At 55.4% G+C, this 16,188-nt stretch overlaps 1 protein-coding gene across 4 annotated transcripts; it reads right to left on the minus strand.

Moving 5' to 3' along the window:
- Nucleotides 1-1,151: 1,151 nt before the first annotated feature.
- Nucleotides 1,152-15,449, minus strand: HNRNPL (heterogeneous nuclear ribonucleoprotein L). Of its 4 annotated transcripts, XM_086689699.1 has the most exons (13): nt 12,863-13,141; nt 10,778-10,896; nt 9,929-10,166; nt 9,717-9,804; nt 8,797-8,891; nt 8,641-8,713; nt 5,182-5,253; nt 4,790-5,070; nt 3,602-3,723; nt 3,096-3,297; nt 2,332-2,389; nt 2,134-2,229; nt 1,152-1,555 (listed from the first exon to the last, which is right to left on the minus strand). In XM_086689699.1, the coding sequence occupies exons 1-13, from the start codon at nt 13,124-13,126 to the stop codon at nt 1,497-1,499; spliced, it is 1,767 nt and encodes a 588-aa protein (XP_086545825.1). In that variant the 5' UTR covers nt 13,127-13,141; the 3' UTR covers nt 1,152-1,496. The 4 variants fall into 4 exon arrangements, with proteins under 4 accessions (XP_086545825.1, XP_086545826.1, XP_086545824.1 ...); XM_086689700.1 differs by lacking the exon at nt 12,863-13,141 and adding an exon at nt 15,334-15,449 and having other exon boundaries at nt 4,790-5,253; XM_086689698.1 differs by having other exon boundaries at nt 4,790-5,253; nt 12,863-13,143.
- Nucleotides 15,450-16,188: the final 739 nt, after the last annotated feature.

The raw sequence follows: 16,188 nt of genomic DNA on the forward strand, positions 1-16,188 counted from the left end.
TGGGTCGCGTGCTCTTCCAACTGAGCCAGCCCACCGCCCGTGGGTTCTTTTCCTTTTTTTTTTTAACGTTTATTTATTTTTGAGACAGAGAGAGACAGAGCATGAATGGGGGAGGGGCAGAGAGAGAGGGAGACACGAAGCAGGATCCAGGCTCTGAGCTATCAGCCCAGAGCCCGATGTGGGGCTCGAACTCGCGGACCGTGAGATCGTGACCTGAGGTGAAGTCGGACGCTTAACCAGCTGAGCCACCCAGGCGCCCCCCGTGGGTTCTTTTTCAAGCGCACGTGCCAGACAAGGCACAATTAACTGTGCTTTTCACTTGCTCTTCTAGGAAGACTTCCCTCCAGCGTGAGTCAAGGTCCTTCAAGTAGGCTCCTCCCACCCTACCGCCTGCCAGGCCCCACCCCCCACCACACACACAGGTTCCTCTACAAGGATTGGGAGAGCACCCATCACATTGCAATGCTTACGGAAGCTAAAGATTAGATTTTACCTTCAGAATCAGGTAAATTAGGGCCCGCCCCAGGAGATACTGCGCAAGGGGTAAAGGAGGAAGCTGTGAGGTATGACACACAACACTGTTCAGCATGGGGCATTTTGTTAAAAGAAACCCTCAGGGCGCCTGGGCAGCTCAGTCCATGAAGGGTCTGACTTGGGCTCCAGTTGGGAGCCCGAAACTGGGCTCTGTGCTGTTACCAGAGACCGCTTCTGATCCTCTGCCCCATCTCTGCCCCTCCCCAACTCCTGCTCTGAAAACAAAAACCCCCATCCAGATAGAACTTTTAAGGGGAAAAATAAATCACCAAAAATTGTTAAAGGGATTGGGGAGACTTTCACCTTCATCTGAGGTCTTCATTTCCAACCTTATAAAAACACGTGGTGACTCGGCAGGATTAAGGCTTGTAGTTTGCTCTCTCAACGTTCTAAATTTCAGCAACATTTACTTTTAAAGTGACTCTCCCAACTAGATTGGGCTGGGCAGGGCCCATTAAGACCACCTCCGGCCCTCCCAGAGTTTCCTCAACAGACCCACCTCCTCCCAGCAGCCTCCTGGGGCTGTGGGCCTGGACCCCCAAGCTTCTCTCTGGGGCAGCAGAGGACCAGGTGGGAGGGATGCGGACACACCCTCGAATGCCAGTAAGCACGCAGTGTATTTTCCAAACAATTTTATTGAAATGTGCCAAGAGTACACGGGCAGCACAAATGTATGAACAGGAAAAAAAAAAAATCACATGTACAATAATTTTTTAAAAAGTGAAGGTTAATCTTGGGAGATATCAGTTCCCCTTCCCCTCCCCCTCCAGACTTCCAGCGTTTCCATTATGGTTAAGCCTACTAACCTAGCATTTAAAAAAAGGAATACAGGAACTTTTGCAAAAAAAAAAAAAAACAAAAACAAAAACAAAAAACCCAAAAAAAACAAAAAAACCCAAACAAACAGCATAAAGGAAAGAGAAATGTTTTCCTGCTCAGATGGGGCTCTTCCTAGGCACCTATTAGGAGGCGTGCTGAGCGGTGGAGAAACACAACTTCAGGGTGTAAGGGTACGGACCATCTGCGAGACAGAAAAAAGAAAGATTCGTCTGGGCCCCTCTCCAGAGGCTCTAACCACCCAGCACCCCCCCTTTCTGCCCATCTCTCCAATTCTGCAGACTGACTGCAGGGAATCTACCTGGTCACTGCCCAATGTCAGACTTAAAAAACAAGCCCAATACTGAAGGCGCCTTCCTCTCTCCTTCCTTCGATTCCACGGAGGATCCTAGTCCCAGCCCCTTAGCGGACTCCTTTCACCTGCTGGCCAGAATAGCCCCTTTCCTGGGTACTGCGCCAGCCTCCGTGACAGACACTACTGGGTGTTTACTGGCAGCTTCTGACGCACAGAACGCCAGTCCCAAGAGGACAAGTCTGAGTAAGTCTCAGGCTGGCAGAGTGGGTGGCAGCCAACAGCCGGCCTGGTCCTCCCATGGGGACCATCGGTCTAATCTCCTGGCGACCAGGTCCCCCTGCCCGTGTCACGAATGGTGAAGAGATCTCTGGGGGCCCTACCTTGGTGGCACGAAGGTCGGCTCTGGCCCGAAGCCAGCCTACCATGGGGCCACGAAGGGAACGGCTGCAGGACACACAGATACTCACTTGGGTTTTTCATCTGGTAATGATTCAGGAAGCCCAAAGTCTCCAGGGCGTCGCTCTTGGATTCCCACTCCAGCAGCCCCGAGGAGCTGCGCTCACCTGGTCACAATGCAGAGATCTTAGGCCGACCTGAGCAGGAGGCAGGGGGCCGCCCGTGCGCAACCAAGGGGTGGGGAACAAAGGCAAGGGCCGTTTACTCACTTTTGCCTGAGAATACTTTCACAGAAGATGGCCGTTTCACTCCCAGCTCATCGCAGATCTGCAAGAGATAGAAAACACGTTCAGAAACAGGAGTACCGCGTCGCAGGATTCAAGCAGCCCCGGGCGGGGAGCACTTACAATTTTCCTGGAGCATTTCTAAGCTTTGATCACACAACATACTCTAAGGTGGCCCCACGACCCAAAACATGTTTAGACACACTCCTCTTACTATGTTTTTACTAAAGTTAACTATCATCATCACAGTAGTAACTATTACTGTTACGTTGCCAACAACGGAGAACCTGCTTTTTAAAATTCCCGTCTCCAGCCACTTGTGTTGCTGAACTGAACAGCAACGTTTGAGGCCACGACAAGGTCTGAAGTCCATCTGTGCCATTCAGCCCTCCGCCCCTCACTGCCCCGGTTTCCTCAAACTAGGCCTTCACAGGCACCTCCCCTCTGATGTTATCTAGCCCCCGAAGGGCCTGACAACGTGGATGTTTGAGACTGGACTCTGACCACCGCTCTGTATCACCAGGGGAGGAGAAATCCTTTCCAGCAAAGAAGCCGCCCATCCTAGCTTGTGAGAAATGCAAACTAAGTCTGGTGTCAGTCTCAGCCCGTCTATCCTGGTTCCTGCTGCAACCCTGGGTCCCAACCCAGGGCCTGGCAGAGAGCAGGGGCTCCACAGAGATTTGCTGGAAGGCTAGAACAAACAGCCTATTCAGATGGCTGTGGTGAAGGACCAGCTCCACAGCACCCACCTCGAAGAAGTTCTCCTCGGTCACCTCCAGAGGGGCATTGAAGAAGTGTAGCACGTTGCTCGGGTGCTGGATGCGGTTCTTGGCTGCCTGCTCTGGAGTAGAGAACCGATTGTTCCTGGACTCGCTGAAGTCTTTGTAACTGCAGGACCCGTCTTCCAGCCCGTATGACTGCCCGGGCATGATGGCTGGTTGCTTGGAGACACTGTACCAGGGAAGGGGAGCTCTTTGTCAGACCCCAGGCCCTCCACCGGGGCCTCGTTCCAGTCTGCAGACGCCGTGCGCCCCAGGGGGCATCGCTCCACAGCAGAGGCGAGGCCCACACAGTTTTTCCCACTGCTTCAGCTGAACCCTGGGGAGTGTTCCCACCACACCCCACTCCTGCCCGGACAAGCAGCCAGCCTCGCTGTGCTCCTCTGCCAGGCCCTTTCCAGAGCAGCCACTTCCCACGTCCCTTCTTTCGCAGTTCCTCGCCAACATTCCCACGCCTGAAGAGACGAAGTACCTACCAGACGTTCAGCTTCTGCCCGAACATGAAGTTGTTATTGAGGTGAGTGATGGCTCGGTCCACAGCATAGCCGTCAGCCATTTCCACCATGGCGGCCCCCGGCTTGCTTTTCATGAATTTCACCTGGAGGACGGCACCCGTGATCAGTGCCATCGCCCGACCTCCAGGGACCCTGCACCACCCGTTCGGAGCGAGTTCGAAGCAAGAACTCCTGGCTCTGGAGCGAGGCTTCCACCTCCTCACTCGTGAGTGATGTTTCGAGAGAACGGAGAAGCGGGTCTGACCCACAGCGAGTGCTCAGCTCAACCGTGTTTCTCTAACCTCAGGCCGTGACCCCGGGAACGTGCACCACTTAACAAGCACAACAAAAGCCAGGGGCATGGCAAGAAAATAAAGCATCCGGCTCTCTTGGCTCCTGTCTGTCCCCTTCTCTGCCCCTCCCCGTCCCCTGCTCAGGTGTGCGCTTGCTCTCTCAAAAATACATTAAAAACAAAAAAGTCTCTCTGTGGGTGATACCATTAAAGACAGTAAAAACTGGTAACAGAGGCACTAAAGCCCAGTTCTCTGGCTCGGAGTCCCACTCCCACATAAAAGCCTGTGAACCTGGGCAAGTTATCACCCTCCGTGCCTTCATTCCCCTGTTCGTCTAATTAAGGATTCTAGTGCAATGCAAGTTACTACACGCCAAGCACTTTTAATAGTGCCAGACACACAAGGGAACGCTCAACCTGCACTTGGCCGCTAAGGCTAGGCCAGGGGCCGCAGGCTCAGACGCCTCCAGGACTCAGAAGGGTCTGACAGAGACGAAAGAGGCCACCTGGTCAGAGGTGAACGGCCACCTGTCACACAGGCAAGGCAGGAAGGCCCGGTGTTGCCAGATCATCTTAAGTTTTCTGGAGAAAATCCTCACTCGACGATCTTTAGCCATATGAAGTTGTATAAACCACATCCTTGTAGTATTAAGTATCAGCGCTTTTGTCTTAAAACGTTCTGGTCAACACCCCCAATGAACGAAATAACCAAACACCCACACGGTGAGGGCCAAACAAAATGCCTGCAGCTGGTCCCCTGCTTGAGTTTCCACTCTTTACCAGCTTGCCCCTAGCCAGGCTCCCTCTCCCACGGGAAGAGCATGAGGCTCGGGCCTGCCAGGTCTACGAGGAAAACGACGCACCGCACAGGAGCTCACCTTCTCCACGTTGCCATACAAGCAGAAGACATTGAAGACCCGATCACAGTTCATCTTAGATTGATCCAAGCCATAGACCATGAGCACAGGGCTGTCGGCGTGGGGGCCATACTCGGGTGGTGGGGGAGGGGGTGGGGGGTGCCCATACTGGGGGCCGTAGCGACTTGGGCCCCGGCGGTGACCCCCCACTGGTGGGCCCATCCTTCTCCCTTCGTAGTGAGGTGGGGGGGGCCCGTAGCCCTCATCATGGTAATGGCTGTGGTACCCACCGTGGGGCCCTCCTGGGGGGTGGGAAGGAAAGAGAGGGAGGACGGGTGAGAATTTGCGCGGCGGGCGGCGGGCAGGGGCACATGAGCCACGGGAGTCCACGGAGGGGAACCCCCTGCCCTCACCATATTCTGCGGGGTGATCTCCCAGGAGAGGGGGCTGTCTCTGGCGTTTGTTAGGGTTGCTGCCAGGGTCACCTGTGGACAGAGAAGACAGTCAGAGCCTAACTTGGAAAAAAGGGGTCTTCCCTCCTGACTAGGGGCTAACCTCAAAGTCCTTTGGTTCCTGCAAGCCTTAGGCAAACCCTCCCTTCCTCACCCGAGCTGCTGGGGCCTCCTTCCTGTGGCCTGACCCCGGGTGGGCATGAAGCCCGAGCCTCAAGACTGGAGCCCAGACTTCCCTTCCTTGGCCCATACGGAGCAGCTGGTTTCCTTTCTCTGAGAAGGAAGAGGCCTGCCTGTGGGCTCTCTCCCCTGCCCGGGCCCAAATGGGAGGCCCGTCTCTGGGGCCCTCTGGGAAGCCTGCGGATGCTACGGAAGCTGTCACGTCACGGAGACCGACAACATTTCTAAAGTAACTCCCAGTGAAGGGAGAGGAGCGAAGAGCAGGCGGACAACCAAGGGAGGGCAGGACAGACAGAAGATCAAATCTGGCCCGGGAAGTCCCAAGGTTCTAGGGGCTCTAGGCCCACCCAGCTCTCTGGGCCCCTTCTTCCTCAACTCTGGTCCTCCCCCCACCCGAATCCCTCCCCGTCACATCAGACCCAAGGAGAGGGACCGTAGGAAAGGACGAGCAGGGCAACATCAGAACCAGTTCAGTTGAGCAGTCGTATACAAGGCATCGACATTCTCAGACCCGGACGATGGCGCAGATCCACCCCAGACCCCAGGTGCGATTCATAGTCGCTACATGAATTTAACGCTTCAGCGCCAAACACTGTGCTAAGTGCTTTACAGACATCACCGCTTCTGAAATTCCTCACAACAACCCTATGAGGTAGGTACTATTTCAGCCCCGTTTTACAGATAAGGAACCTGAGCACTTAACTTTCAACTGAGCAGTTAAGAGACGTGTTGGCCCAAGGTCACAAAGCAAGTTAGCGGCCGAGCCGGGATTTGAACCCAGGTCTGGCAGACTCCAAACCCCACGGCTCGAGACCAACTGCCCTTTCCTGCCACCCAGCCTGGGTTTTTGTTTTCAACAATCAGTCATTACAAAGATGGAAAAGGGCTACTTACAGCAGAAGTACAGAGTACAATGTCCATTTGTCACAAAAAACAAATCTGTATTTTCTCTTACCATTGGACGCTTCAACAGTGAGTTAGCACAGTTCTGAAAGATGGCGTCCCATCAAACATACACTGCGACCCTGCATCACATGGTTTTACAGTCATAAATACAAGTTACGGTACACATCCGCTACAATTTTTTTTTAAGAATTGTTTTTTAAAAGTCAATGCTTTGATTAAATCAAAAATGGCTCACAGATGTTCTGTCCTCAGAAGATACCAGAAAAGTGGAAAATAAAGGTGTATGAAGTGGGTAGTGTCCCTCCATGTTGTCACCTCCTCACATTGTGTGCTGCAGTGCGGTGGTGCGGTGCTTCTGGCTGTGTAGCGCTCCGTGTGCGTGTCTCCTGGTTGTGAAGTGTGCCAGTGGCCCCACTATGCCCGCGCTTTTGGCCTTGGGAGCGCGCCCGGTTACCCGCCAGCAGGTAACTGTGTACCTCTGAGCTGTTTGGCTGTCTGGTTTTAGATCTGGTTTTTTTTTTTTTTTTTTTTGATTTTTTTTTTTTTTGTTGTTGTTGTGGTTTAAGTTTTTTTTTGGTTTCTGATCTCCGGTTGGTGCAGATTATGTTGGCAGCCGATGACTGCGGAAAAAATAAAAATATCAAAACAGAAAAGAAAAAAAAAGGCCCTCCCCAAACCAAAGGACTTAAAAACAAAAGCAAAAACCAAAAACCAACCCATATGGCGAGGAATGGAGAGAGGATCCTATTGTCTTGGAGGCCCATGGAATCTACTTCAGTCTATGAAACGTTCTCCGAAAAGAGCGCCGCTGGCTGGCTGGGAGAGCTCTGTTCTCTGTGTTTCCTACTTCTGTGTACATTCTCGGGTTCAAGTTTGCTTGGATTTTGGCTTTTTAATGTTTAATAAAAAAGCAGTGTCTGCTGCCATGTTGCGTCTCTTTCTCTCTTTGTCTCTGTCTGCCTCTGTCTCTGTGCTTGTAGCTGTTCCTTGGAGCACGGTGTGGTGTTCTTGATGTAGTGAGCTCAAGTCTGCGGCTGTTTCTGGGGACGTGGTGGAGGCTGCATGTTCTGTTCTCTCCAGGAAGAGCTAGTGGTTTCTACCCTGTGTGTTGGTGAGCAATGTGCAGAGGCAGAGCCGCTGAAGTACGGTCCCCGAGGGGTGGCGAAGCACCGCCTCACTCCAGGTCACCTCATCAGCTCTTGTGTTTGACCCCCAGCCTCGGGGCGGCCAAAGCTGAGAGGCATCGAAACCAATGCACAGCCGGCCCCTGCCACTAGCCCCTGCCGGTCTGCACATCTTCTATTTGTGTTCCTTGGAGAAGAAATGGTTGGTTGCCATGTTTCTGTTAGCGGTCATGTAATGCCATTGCCCGCTCTGGTACATTCACTCGGTCACCAATTTGCCTCTGATCTCTGGAGGGGCGGCCATGCCCACAGCGCCCATTGTGAGGGTCCTGGGGAAGAGTCTAGCCCACCCTGCCCACTGCTTCCCAGCTGCAAGGGCGAGCAAGACGGGCCTGCCTGGGAACGGGGGCCTCTGGCCTCCCAGAGCCTGTGAGAGGTCAGCGACCAGCCTCCTCCCTCAGCCCGCGGCCTAGTCCGACGTAGCAGACCAAGACAGAGATGGACGGTCCCGCTGAGGGGGTGCGGCTGGTGTTCAAAGGCAATCCTCCACCTCTCCCTCCTATCCAAGGCAGACCATTCTTGACAGATTCTAGGAAGGGGGTTGTCCATTTGGGCCCCCCGCAGAGATGCTGAGTCCCCTCTACAAGTGAGGTGAGGCGTGTCCGCCCTGCTCCAATCCGGGGTGTCTCACCTCCACAAGGTCAACTTGCTCAAAGGCTCTGCTCCGAGGGCCCAGGAGCCCTCACCGCCTCCCCCGGCTGCTCCCCGCCCCTCCCCCCACCAGCAGACCCTCTCAGTAGTGGAGAGCAAGAGGACCATTCCTGGCCCGGTGAGAATGGAGTCAGTGACCCTAAGCAGGGTCCTAGAAGGGAAGCAGCAGAATCCACCTGGGAGCCGCTATGGTTTATAAGCCATCGCCATGCCCTGTGCTCAGTGAGGGCCTGCTCCCCACCCCGTCGGAGCCTCTGCCTTGGCTCTACACCCTCCCCCACATCAAAGGGCCCCCAGCAGCAACTAGAACCTACAGAGGCCCCTTCATTCACCATCTCCCACTGGGGTGTCTTTTCCAAGAACTGACCGCCCCCCAGGCCCTCCCATGTCCACAGGGAGCCCAATGGCATTACATAACCCTGAGCCCGGGTCTATGAAGTGCGCTAGTCAAGTGAAGGCAAGGCGGGTGTGTTTAGAACAAAGTGGCCGTCAGGATTACCTTGTCCACTGAGATTGGGGTTTGTGTAGTCCCAAGTATCCTGATCGTTCTTGAACACATTCAAGCGTGTAGGCTGCAGAATGAGACACAGCTTGAAATTAGCCAGGCCCCAGCTCCTCTGGAAGTTGACTAGGGGCAGTCATTTCCCAGACCTACCTTTGCATATTCGATCTTCAGAGTGCAACAGCCCGAATAAATGTCAGCCCCGTTGAGCGAGGCTTTGGCCCGCTGGGCACTCTGCACAGAATCAAATGTGAGTACAGTTAAGGAAAACCGTGGGATGGGTGCTCTCTGGGAAGGGCTTTAAGTCGTCCCAGAAAGGGAGGACAAGAGAGCACCCGAAGACCATACTGCAGATGCGCTCTGGGATCAGTTCACTGCCCAGTCACCAGCCGCCTGCATGGAGGTGAGCTGGAGGGCTGCGTGGGTGGGCAGCCACTGCCCAGAGTTCCTGTCATCTGCACTCCCGGCCCAGAGTGGCAGCCGGCCCCCTCTGCCACCACCCCAGGCTTAGCCACTTTCTTCTTTAGCCCAGTCCTCTCCTACTCGTGCCACGTGCTTTGACCAAAGCTGGACAACCTCTGAAACATCAACCAGAGGATGCTCCTGCCTCGGAGCTCTGTCAGCGGCTTCCCACTGCACCCTGACGCATGTTTTAGAGCACTACGCAGGACACCCTACTGACTTCTTCCAGCGCCTGCAGTGAACCCTCACCCCGTCAGGCGGCAGGCCTTTTGCTTCCTCCTAAGGCTAAGCTCCCGCCCACCTGAGGACCCTGGCAGAAACCAGTACCTGTCTTGAACACCAGCTCCTACCTCCTCACAGAAACAGATCCACCTTGTCAGGTCTCCTGGTCACTGCCACCACCCCATTTCTACCCCTACCGCACTTCTGACCCTGAGTTTTCCACACTGTATTGCAGACTGTTTATTAACGACCTCTCCCATCAGACTGGGGACTCCATGAAGGCATCTGGCAGGCACTCAGGAAGTTCCACACTGGTTGAAAGGACAGAACGCTGCGGAGCCTTGTAAGAGCCCCCCACCTCAAAGAACACCCCTCCCCCAACAAAGGATATTCCACCATGGCCTGGACGCCATTCTTCCGGAAAATAACAATTCTCTGGACAGGGCCACAAGGATTGCAGATAGTATAAAGAACATCCTGTAAAAAGCACACGGGCAAGATGAAAGGGCACTGGCAGGTCAATCTGGCTCAGATGAGGGGACAGGAAGGGAAGAAGGAAGATCTCACAGAAGCATCTAAAACAAGGCTCGCTGGCACGCACCGTGGTAATTGAATAGATCGGGTTCAGGATGGTAAAGAGAAGCACGCTGTTGACGCTCCGGGAGTCGTCCGAGTCCCCGGGGCGGGAGATCTTCTGGCTGGTAGAGTAATTGACGAAAGCTGGGTGGCCAGCAATGTAGATTTGGTTGTCGGCTGCGTAGTTCACAGCATTGCAGGCCCCCAGCACATCTTCAAACTCCACCAACGCTTGTCTCTTTTTAGGCATTACTACCACATAGCTGGCAGAGAGAACACAGGTTTCAGTCCTCCCAGAACACAGGCAAGAGGAAGACGTTCCACTTTCCGTGAACTGACTCCTGTCTCTTGACCCCTCTACACCTTCATCATGGTTTCCTGACCTCCACACCCTGCACCTAAGTGGCACAACAGACAAAAGAGATGGTACCACCTCCTCTGAGAAGCCTTCCTTCCTGAACCCTCCTCCCCTGACTGAGTCACATGCCTTCTACGGGCTCCTGGACTTTCCCATCACAGTGCTGACCACTCTGGGTAGGCAGCTGTCTGGGAGGGGCCCAAGACGATCTCATCTGCTACTCTATTTCCAGCACCTACAGCGTGACAAATACACTTAGTAACTACTCGCTGAATGCGAGACTGCTGCCTAGAAACTACAGGCAGGAGAAAAAAAAAGGCAACAACAAAGACATGGAACTTACTAAAACCTGATCCCAAGTATGACAGCCAAAACCAAGAGTGGAGGAGTCCCAGGACATAGCCAAAGGACCCTGGGCCAAACCGGCCACCTCACTTCCAACCAGAAATTAAGAATGCATAGGACACTAAGGAGGTGACTTCTTTATGTCCAACCCCGGGGCTCTGACAGGAGTACCTGATGGGTCCAAATTCCTGCAAGGCCTCCACAAGGTCAGCTTCCACCACTCCGTCGATCAGGCCCCTGATGTGGACAACTGGGGAGGCAGGGGTTTTGTGTGGGTCATCGTAGTTCTCCTGAGAAAGGAAAACAACATCACTTCATTTCCTGCTGTACAAGATGGTGGCCCACTGCCCTCTGTGCTGTTGGGGACCTCATCAGATGAGACACTTAAGTGTCACACAGGGCAGACAACAAAGGATGGCCATACAAACCAATCAGCCTAAAAGGGTTTGGGGCCAGCTAAGCACAGGCCCTAAGTGGGTGGCTACTATCCCTATGGTTCCTGCTGCAGCTTCTGAGGAAGGCAGAATGGAGAACAAAGCATGTCCCACACCTTACATTCCTCCTAGAACTTTTCTCTTTCCACCCATCAAGGAAACCCTGGGAAAGGCTGGGATGGAGAGGGGACAGCAGTTTGCAAGAAGGGCTCAAACAGTACCCTGCTGCAATCTGAATCAGAACACTCCCACTGCATCCAACAGTCTCTTTGCCCTTTCCCCCCGCAGTGAAACAAGTTGCCAACATCAGTCAGCCAAGTATTACTGTTCCCCACACTCATCCCCACGTCCAGTCACGGTAAAACAGCCCGTGACCCAGAAGCTGTGAAAGCCAGGGCAGTCTTGACTGCTTCCAGTCTTTAATAACCCACCAAAATTTGTGTTGGAAAATACTGCCTAGGCCAGCCTGAAGAAAAAGACAAAAAAAAGGTCCTTCAGAAAGAAAAGAAACTCCAACCCACAGCAGCTAAAAACCAAGATCACTCCCTTGCAAGAAGCATCTTTCCACACACACACACAGAGCAGTCTTCCGAAATCAGGAGAAAAGTAACTTTCTAGTGTCTGCTGGGCTCTGGGCCCAACCTCCTGTCTGAGAGCCACCAAGCAGAAGCCAGTGGAACAGGGGCAGAATTGGATCCTATTTCAGGAATGAACCACACAAACCACAGGAGGCACACCCGCCTGAAGATGGTTACCAGCTCAGCGGTTTGCAGTTCCATTGCCCATAAATTCTAATCCTGTCCCCTCCCCCCCTCACTAGCTACAAGATCTAAACAAGTTTACTTCATCTTTACAAGTCCAGAATTGTTAATACCACCCTGTAGCTCACACAGAAAGAACTCTTAAAGATCTGGTTAGGGTATTTTTTTAATAGTGTGCAACAGGGCCTGGCACAGATTACACCACTAGTAAATCACAGCTACCGATCACCACGAAACCCTGGAAAACCCTGCAAATGGCTGAACGGGAGAGGACTTCATGAGGAGGAAATGGGCTCCGAGCCAGGAGGAACAAATGGTGGTCCTTTCCGACTAGGAGACCAAAAACGTTCACTCTCACCCTCAGGGAACATTTTAGTTCAGCAAACCAACTGCATCCAGTTAACTCCCGGAAATTGTAAGCAAACTTGTGGCCGTTCCAAAGTTAGTTCAATTCCCAAACGGCTAAAAAGACCTTCCACAAGCCTTCCTTCCGGTGTTCACTGCCCACAAAAATGGAGACACATTCCGTTCTGCGGGAACAGCCTCAAATAAGATCAACTTCTCTATTGAGACAAACTATGACACTATATGGATTAAACAGAGATCGGGCAGAATTCCCCACCCAAGCGCGGAAAAGGCCACCGCCCACCCATTCCCCGCTCACGCGGTGCCACCCCCGCCCCCACAACCGCCCACGAGGCCCGAGGACAAGAAGTGCGCTTGCGCATGAGGGCCGTGAATTAAACGATAAAGAAAAAAAAACGGCCCGGCCGCGTGCCTGGCCCCCCACACCCCAGCCCGCGGCGCCTGCGCACTGCGCCGCCCGCAGCGCGAGCTACTTCCTCCGCCTCCCACACCCCCGCTCAGAGTAGCGCGCACGCGCAAGCGTCTGTCCTCGCGCAAACCCCGCCGTTTGCCCAACGCCTGCCCCTCCCCCACCCCGTCACAGCGCGAGGGCCTGGGCGCGTGCGCAGAGGCCCCCCCACCAAATGAATACCCTCAAGGTGGAAATTTTTCCCTCCCTTCTCGGCCGTCCCTGGCGCCTAAGACCCTAGCCTCACCCCGCCGCCGCCGCCCGCCGCCCCGGCTCCTCCACCGCCGCCGCCACCGCCTCCGTGCTGGTCGCCAGCGTTGTCCGTCTTGAGCCGCTTAGGGGCTCGGCCTCCCTCACTGCCGCCGCCGTAGTAGCGGCCACCGCCGCCTCCGCCGCCCGCCGCCGCCATCTTCACCATCGCTCCCGACCGCCTCCGCTGCTCGTCCGGCTGCTGCCTCTGCTCCAACCGCCGACGCCGCTTCTCCGCCCGGGGCAGCAGCCTCCGCGACATGGCGGCGCAGAACCCGCCTCCCCCCGCCTCTCATTGGGGGAGGGACACGCCTGTCACCCGCCGCCCCCACCCGATAGGGGGAGCCACTGGTCCCGCCAAGGGGGGAGGGGAAGCCTCCGCACGCCTTGCGCAGCTATTGGATACAGCCCACGCCGTTCTGCAGGACGGCCCGCCCTCGTTTGTCTGGAACACTCCTTATAGGCGAGTGTTTTCTGCCAGTCATTTCGCCAATCCCACCGCCTTAAAATAAACTCCAATCTGATAGGTCGGGTTTCTGGCACGGCCTGGCCTCTTTTGGAGCACCTGATAGGAACGGCGCTCCCCACTCGCCTGAACAGCGCCGCCTTCTTTCCACTTTCATTGGCTTCCTCACTAATCCCTCAAGCCGAAACTTCTTAGTCTTCCAGTCACAGCGACTACCTTCCCGCGCCACTCGGCGAGGAGAAAAGGAAACCCCTCCCTTTTGCCACTCTCCAGTGGCTACTGCAGATGCCCGTCTTCTTCGTCTCTACTCGATTAGTCAATGAAGAGTGGAAAGGGTCCCCTCACTAGACAGTAGGACCACCGGTGGGTTTTGATTGGGTGAAAAAGGGAAGCCCTCCCCAGGCCGGGAGGCGCTCTTTGGCGCAGTCAAGGAAAGGATCGGAGGCAAGAGCGCAGGCGCGAACAGGCTTTCAGGCGTCTCTGGAGGCGGGGCGACCCTCTAAACGGGTGAAGGCCTGCAGTACCCCAAGTATTTATTAACATGCTGTGGGTTGCGCCTAGAAGGCTAGACCTAGACAGAGGGGCAGCTGCCAGTGCAGCTCTGTCCCCACCACTATACCTTATTCCTCTCCACCTCGGGCCTTTACAATGCCGGAGGAATTTCAATAACCCAAACTTAACCCTTTCGGTATAAAACCATTTGCTAGTGCTGATTGTCTTAGGACCCTGTCACGTTCCCGGGGGTCGTTTGACTGCTCCACCTCTAAATTCAGCCACAATAGTGCCTTTCAGTTTGCACACAGGGAAGGACCTTCCACGCACCATTTGACCTTTGCCTGTGCAGGTTCTTCCATCTGGAACACTTTGCCCACTGCCCCTCCTGCCGGAGGAGTAGTCCGTGCAGCAGTCTCCGCTCTGAAAAGCGTTCCTAGCCCATACCAGTCCTGACTCCAGGCCTGCCCTGTGATAACTCCTGACCACTCCGGCCAGTGGTTTCCACCCGACAGCCCTGACCTCTGTGGCTTGCCACAGTCCGGGGACTCTACTGCGTGGAAGTCCCGCGTGGGTAAGGGAGAGACAAGTCCCGCACGCGGCACAGCGCTTTCGCGCTCTGCAAAGGGGAGTCCTGGTGTTCTACTCGTCCGGCGGGGGCGGGTCTTCCTTCCGTGGAGACGGGGTAGGGACACCACGAAGATAATGCCCTTTCTCAGAGTCTCTAGGGTCCAACGACGCCCAACAGCCAGAACTTAGGGGCAGGGCCGGAGGCTGAGCCAGGATCCCGCCTAAGGGCTCTAATGTTATGGGGCTGACTGCTGGAGGTGGGAGACGCTGCGCTTGCAGAGGATCGAGTCGTGGGAAGTACGGGCGACCACCCCAAAGATGCTTTGGAACATTCCCAGTGGGTGAAAGAGGGTTCCCGAAACAGGAGTCCTCATGGAAACTAAGTTCGAAATGGGGTCAGTGGCACTAAGCGAGTGAGACAGGACTGGTGAGGGTCTGCGGGTTTGGGAAGATAAGAAAGTTGCGAGCGGGCTGATGAGGATCTAAATCAGTTCCCAGTCACACTGGGAAGACCCGAAAAGGCAAACCGAACGCACCGAGGGGCGGCGCAGCTCCTTCAACACGTGATCCGCGCGAGGGAAGCGAGGCGGGGCGGGTCCCACTGAAGGGCGGGGTCGCGAGGTCCCGACGTCAGAGGAATGCGGTGGGGGGAGGGGGGAGAGGGGCCCCTCCCCTCCCCGCCCCCGCGCCCGGCCCGTACGCCCCTCGCGCCGTCGCGCGCGGCCGGGACGCGGCGAAACCGTTCTCGGCGCCACACGTTCCGGGTCGCTCGCCAGCGGGCCCGCGCCCACGGCGGGCGACCCGGCGGCCGCGTTATCTGCACCGCCTCGCTCCCGGCCTCCGCCCCTCCCCCACCCCTTGCGCTCCGGCGGCCGGCGGCGGGCGGCGCCTCCCACCCATCCCCCTGCACCCCTCCCCGACCCCTCGCCCCCAGCCCCTACCAGCTCGGCGGCGAGCCTGGCCGGCCGTCCGGGATCGAAAAGAGAGCAGACACTGGGAAGTTTTGGGGGAGGGAGGGGCGGGCCTTAAAGGGACCACGACCTCTTTTCAGCCTGGAAAAAAAATACGGGGTGGGGGTGGGGGGAGAGATCCAGAGTTGCTCCGCGGTTGAATGGAGGGAATAACGCCAGAAAGGAACGGAAAGCCTTATGAGCCCTCACACGTTACACGTTAGGGATCCGGGTCCCTTTTCCCCAAACCCCTCAACACCCCCCCCCCCACACACACACTTTCCATCTCGGAAAGTCACGCCGTTGTTTGGCAGTGAGGCCTCATTCCTCCTGGTCAGCCAAGTGTTGTGTTAGTTGAGGTTAATGTTGGGGCGCACACTGTACAGATGAAGAAATGAGCTCAGGGGACGCAAGCGACTAATCCAGGACCCCCCCCCCCCCCCCCGCTTGTAAGTGGCCATAGCGGGCTCTGCCTGCCGCTGAAGACGAGTAACCACCACCGCACTGCAGTACCTGTTGTGGTTATGGGGGCTGCAATAGACAGTGGAGTTTAAGGGCGAAGGCTTTGGGGCCGCCAGCTCCAAATATGGAGGCTGCTCTTAGAACTCTTGTGGCCTTGGGAAAGTGGTTTAGCCTTTTGGGGCCTCTTTCCTGATCCAATGGTAATAGCGCCTGCCTTCTAGGGTGGTCTTGAGGGAGGGTGAGAATGTCTGGAAGCAGAGGGGCCTCAGGCCTACCCCCATTTCACAGATGAGGCAAACTGAGGCCCAGAGAAGGGAAAGACCAGTTGACATACACAAGGACACCTAGTCGCTCCCTTCCTTAACACCCGCAAGAAGTAATCTG

Source organism: Puma concolor, chromosome E2, assembly GCF_028749965.1.
Source record: "Puma concolor isolate L17-30 chromosome E2, mPumCon1.1.hap2, whole genome shotgun sequence".
In the NCBI taxonomy this organism is placed as follows: domain Eukaryota; kingdom Metazoa; phylum Chordata; class Mammalia; order Carnivora; family Felidae; genus Puma; species Puma concolor.

Coding starts and splice junctions, on each gene's coding strand:
- HNRNPL (XM_086689698.1), bottom strand. CDS start 13,126: ATGTCGCGGAGGCTGCTGCCCCGGGCGGAGAAGCGGCGTCGGCGGTTG. Junction 10,167..10,777: donor CAGGAATTTGGACCCATCAG/GTACTCCTGTCA, acceptor TCTCTCTGCCAG/CTATGTGGTAGTAATGCCTA. Junction 1,556..2,133: donor TTACCAGATGAAAAACCCAA/GTGAGTATCTGT, acceptor TCTGTCTCGCAG/ATGGTCCGTACCCTTACACC.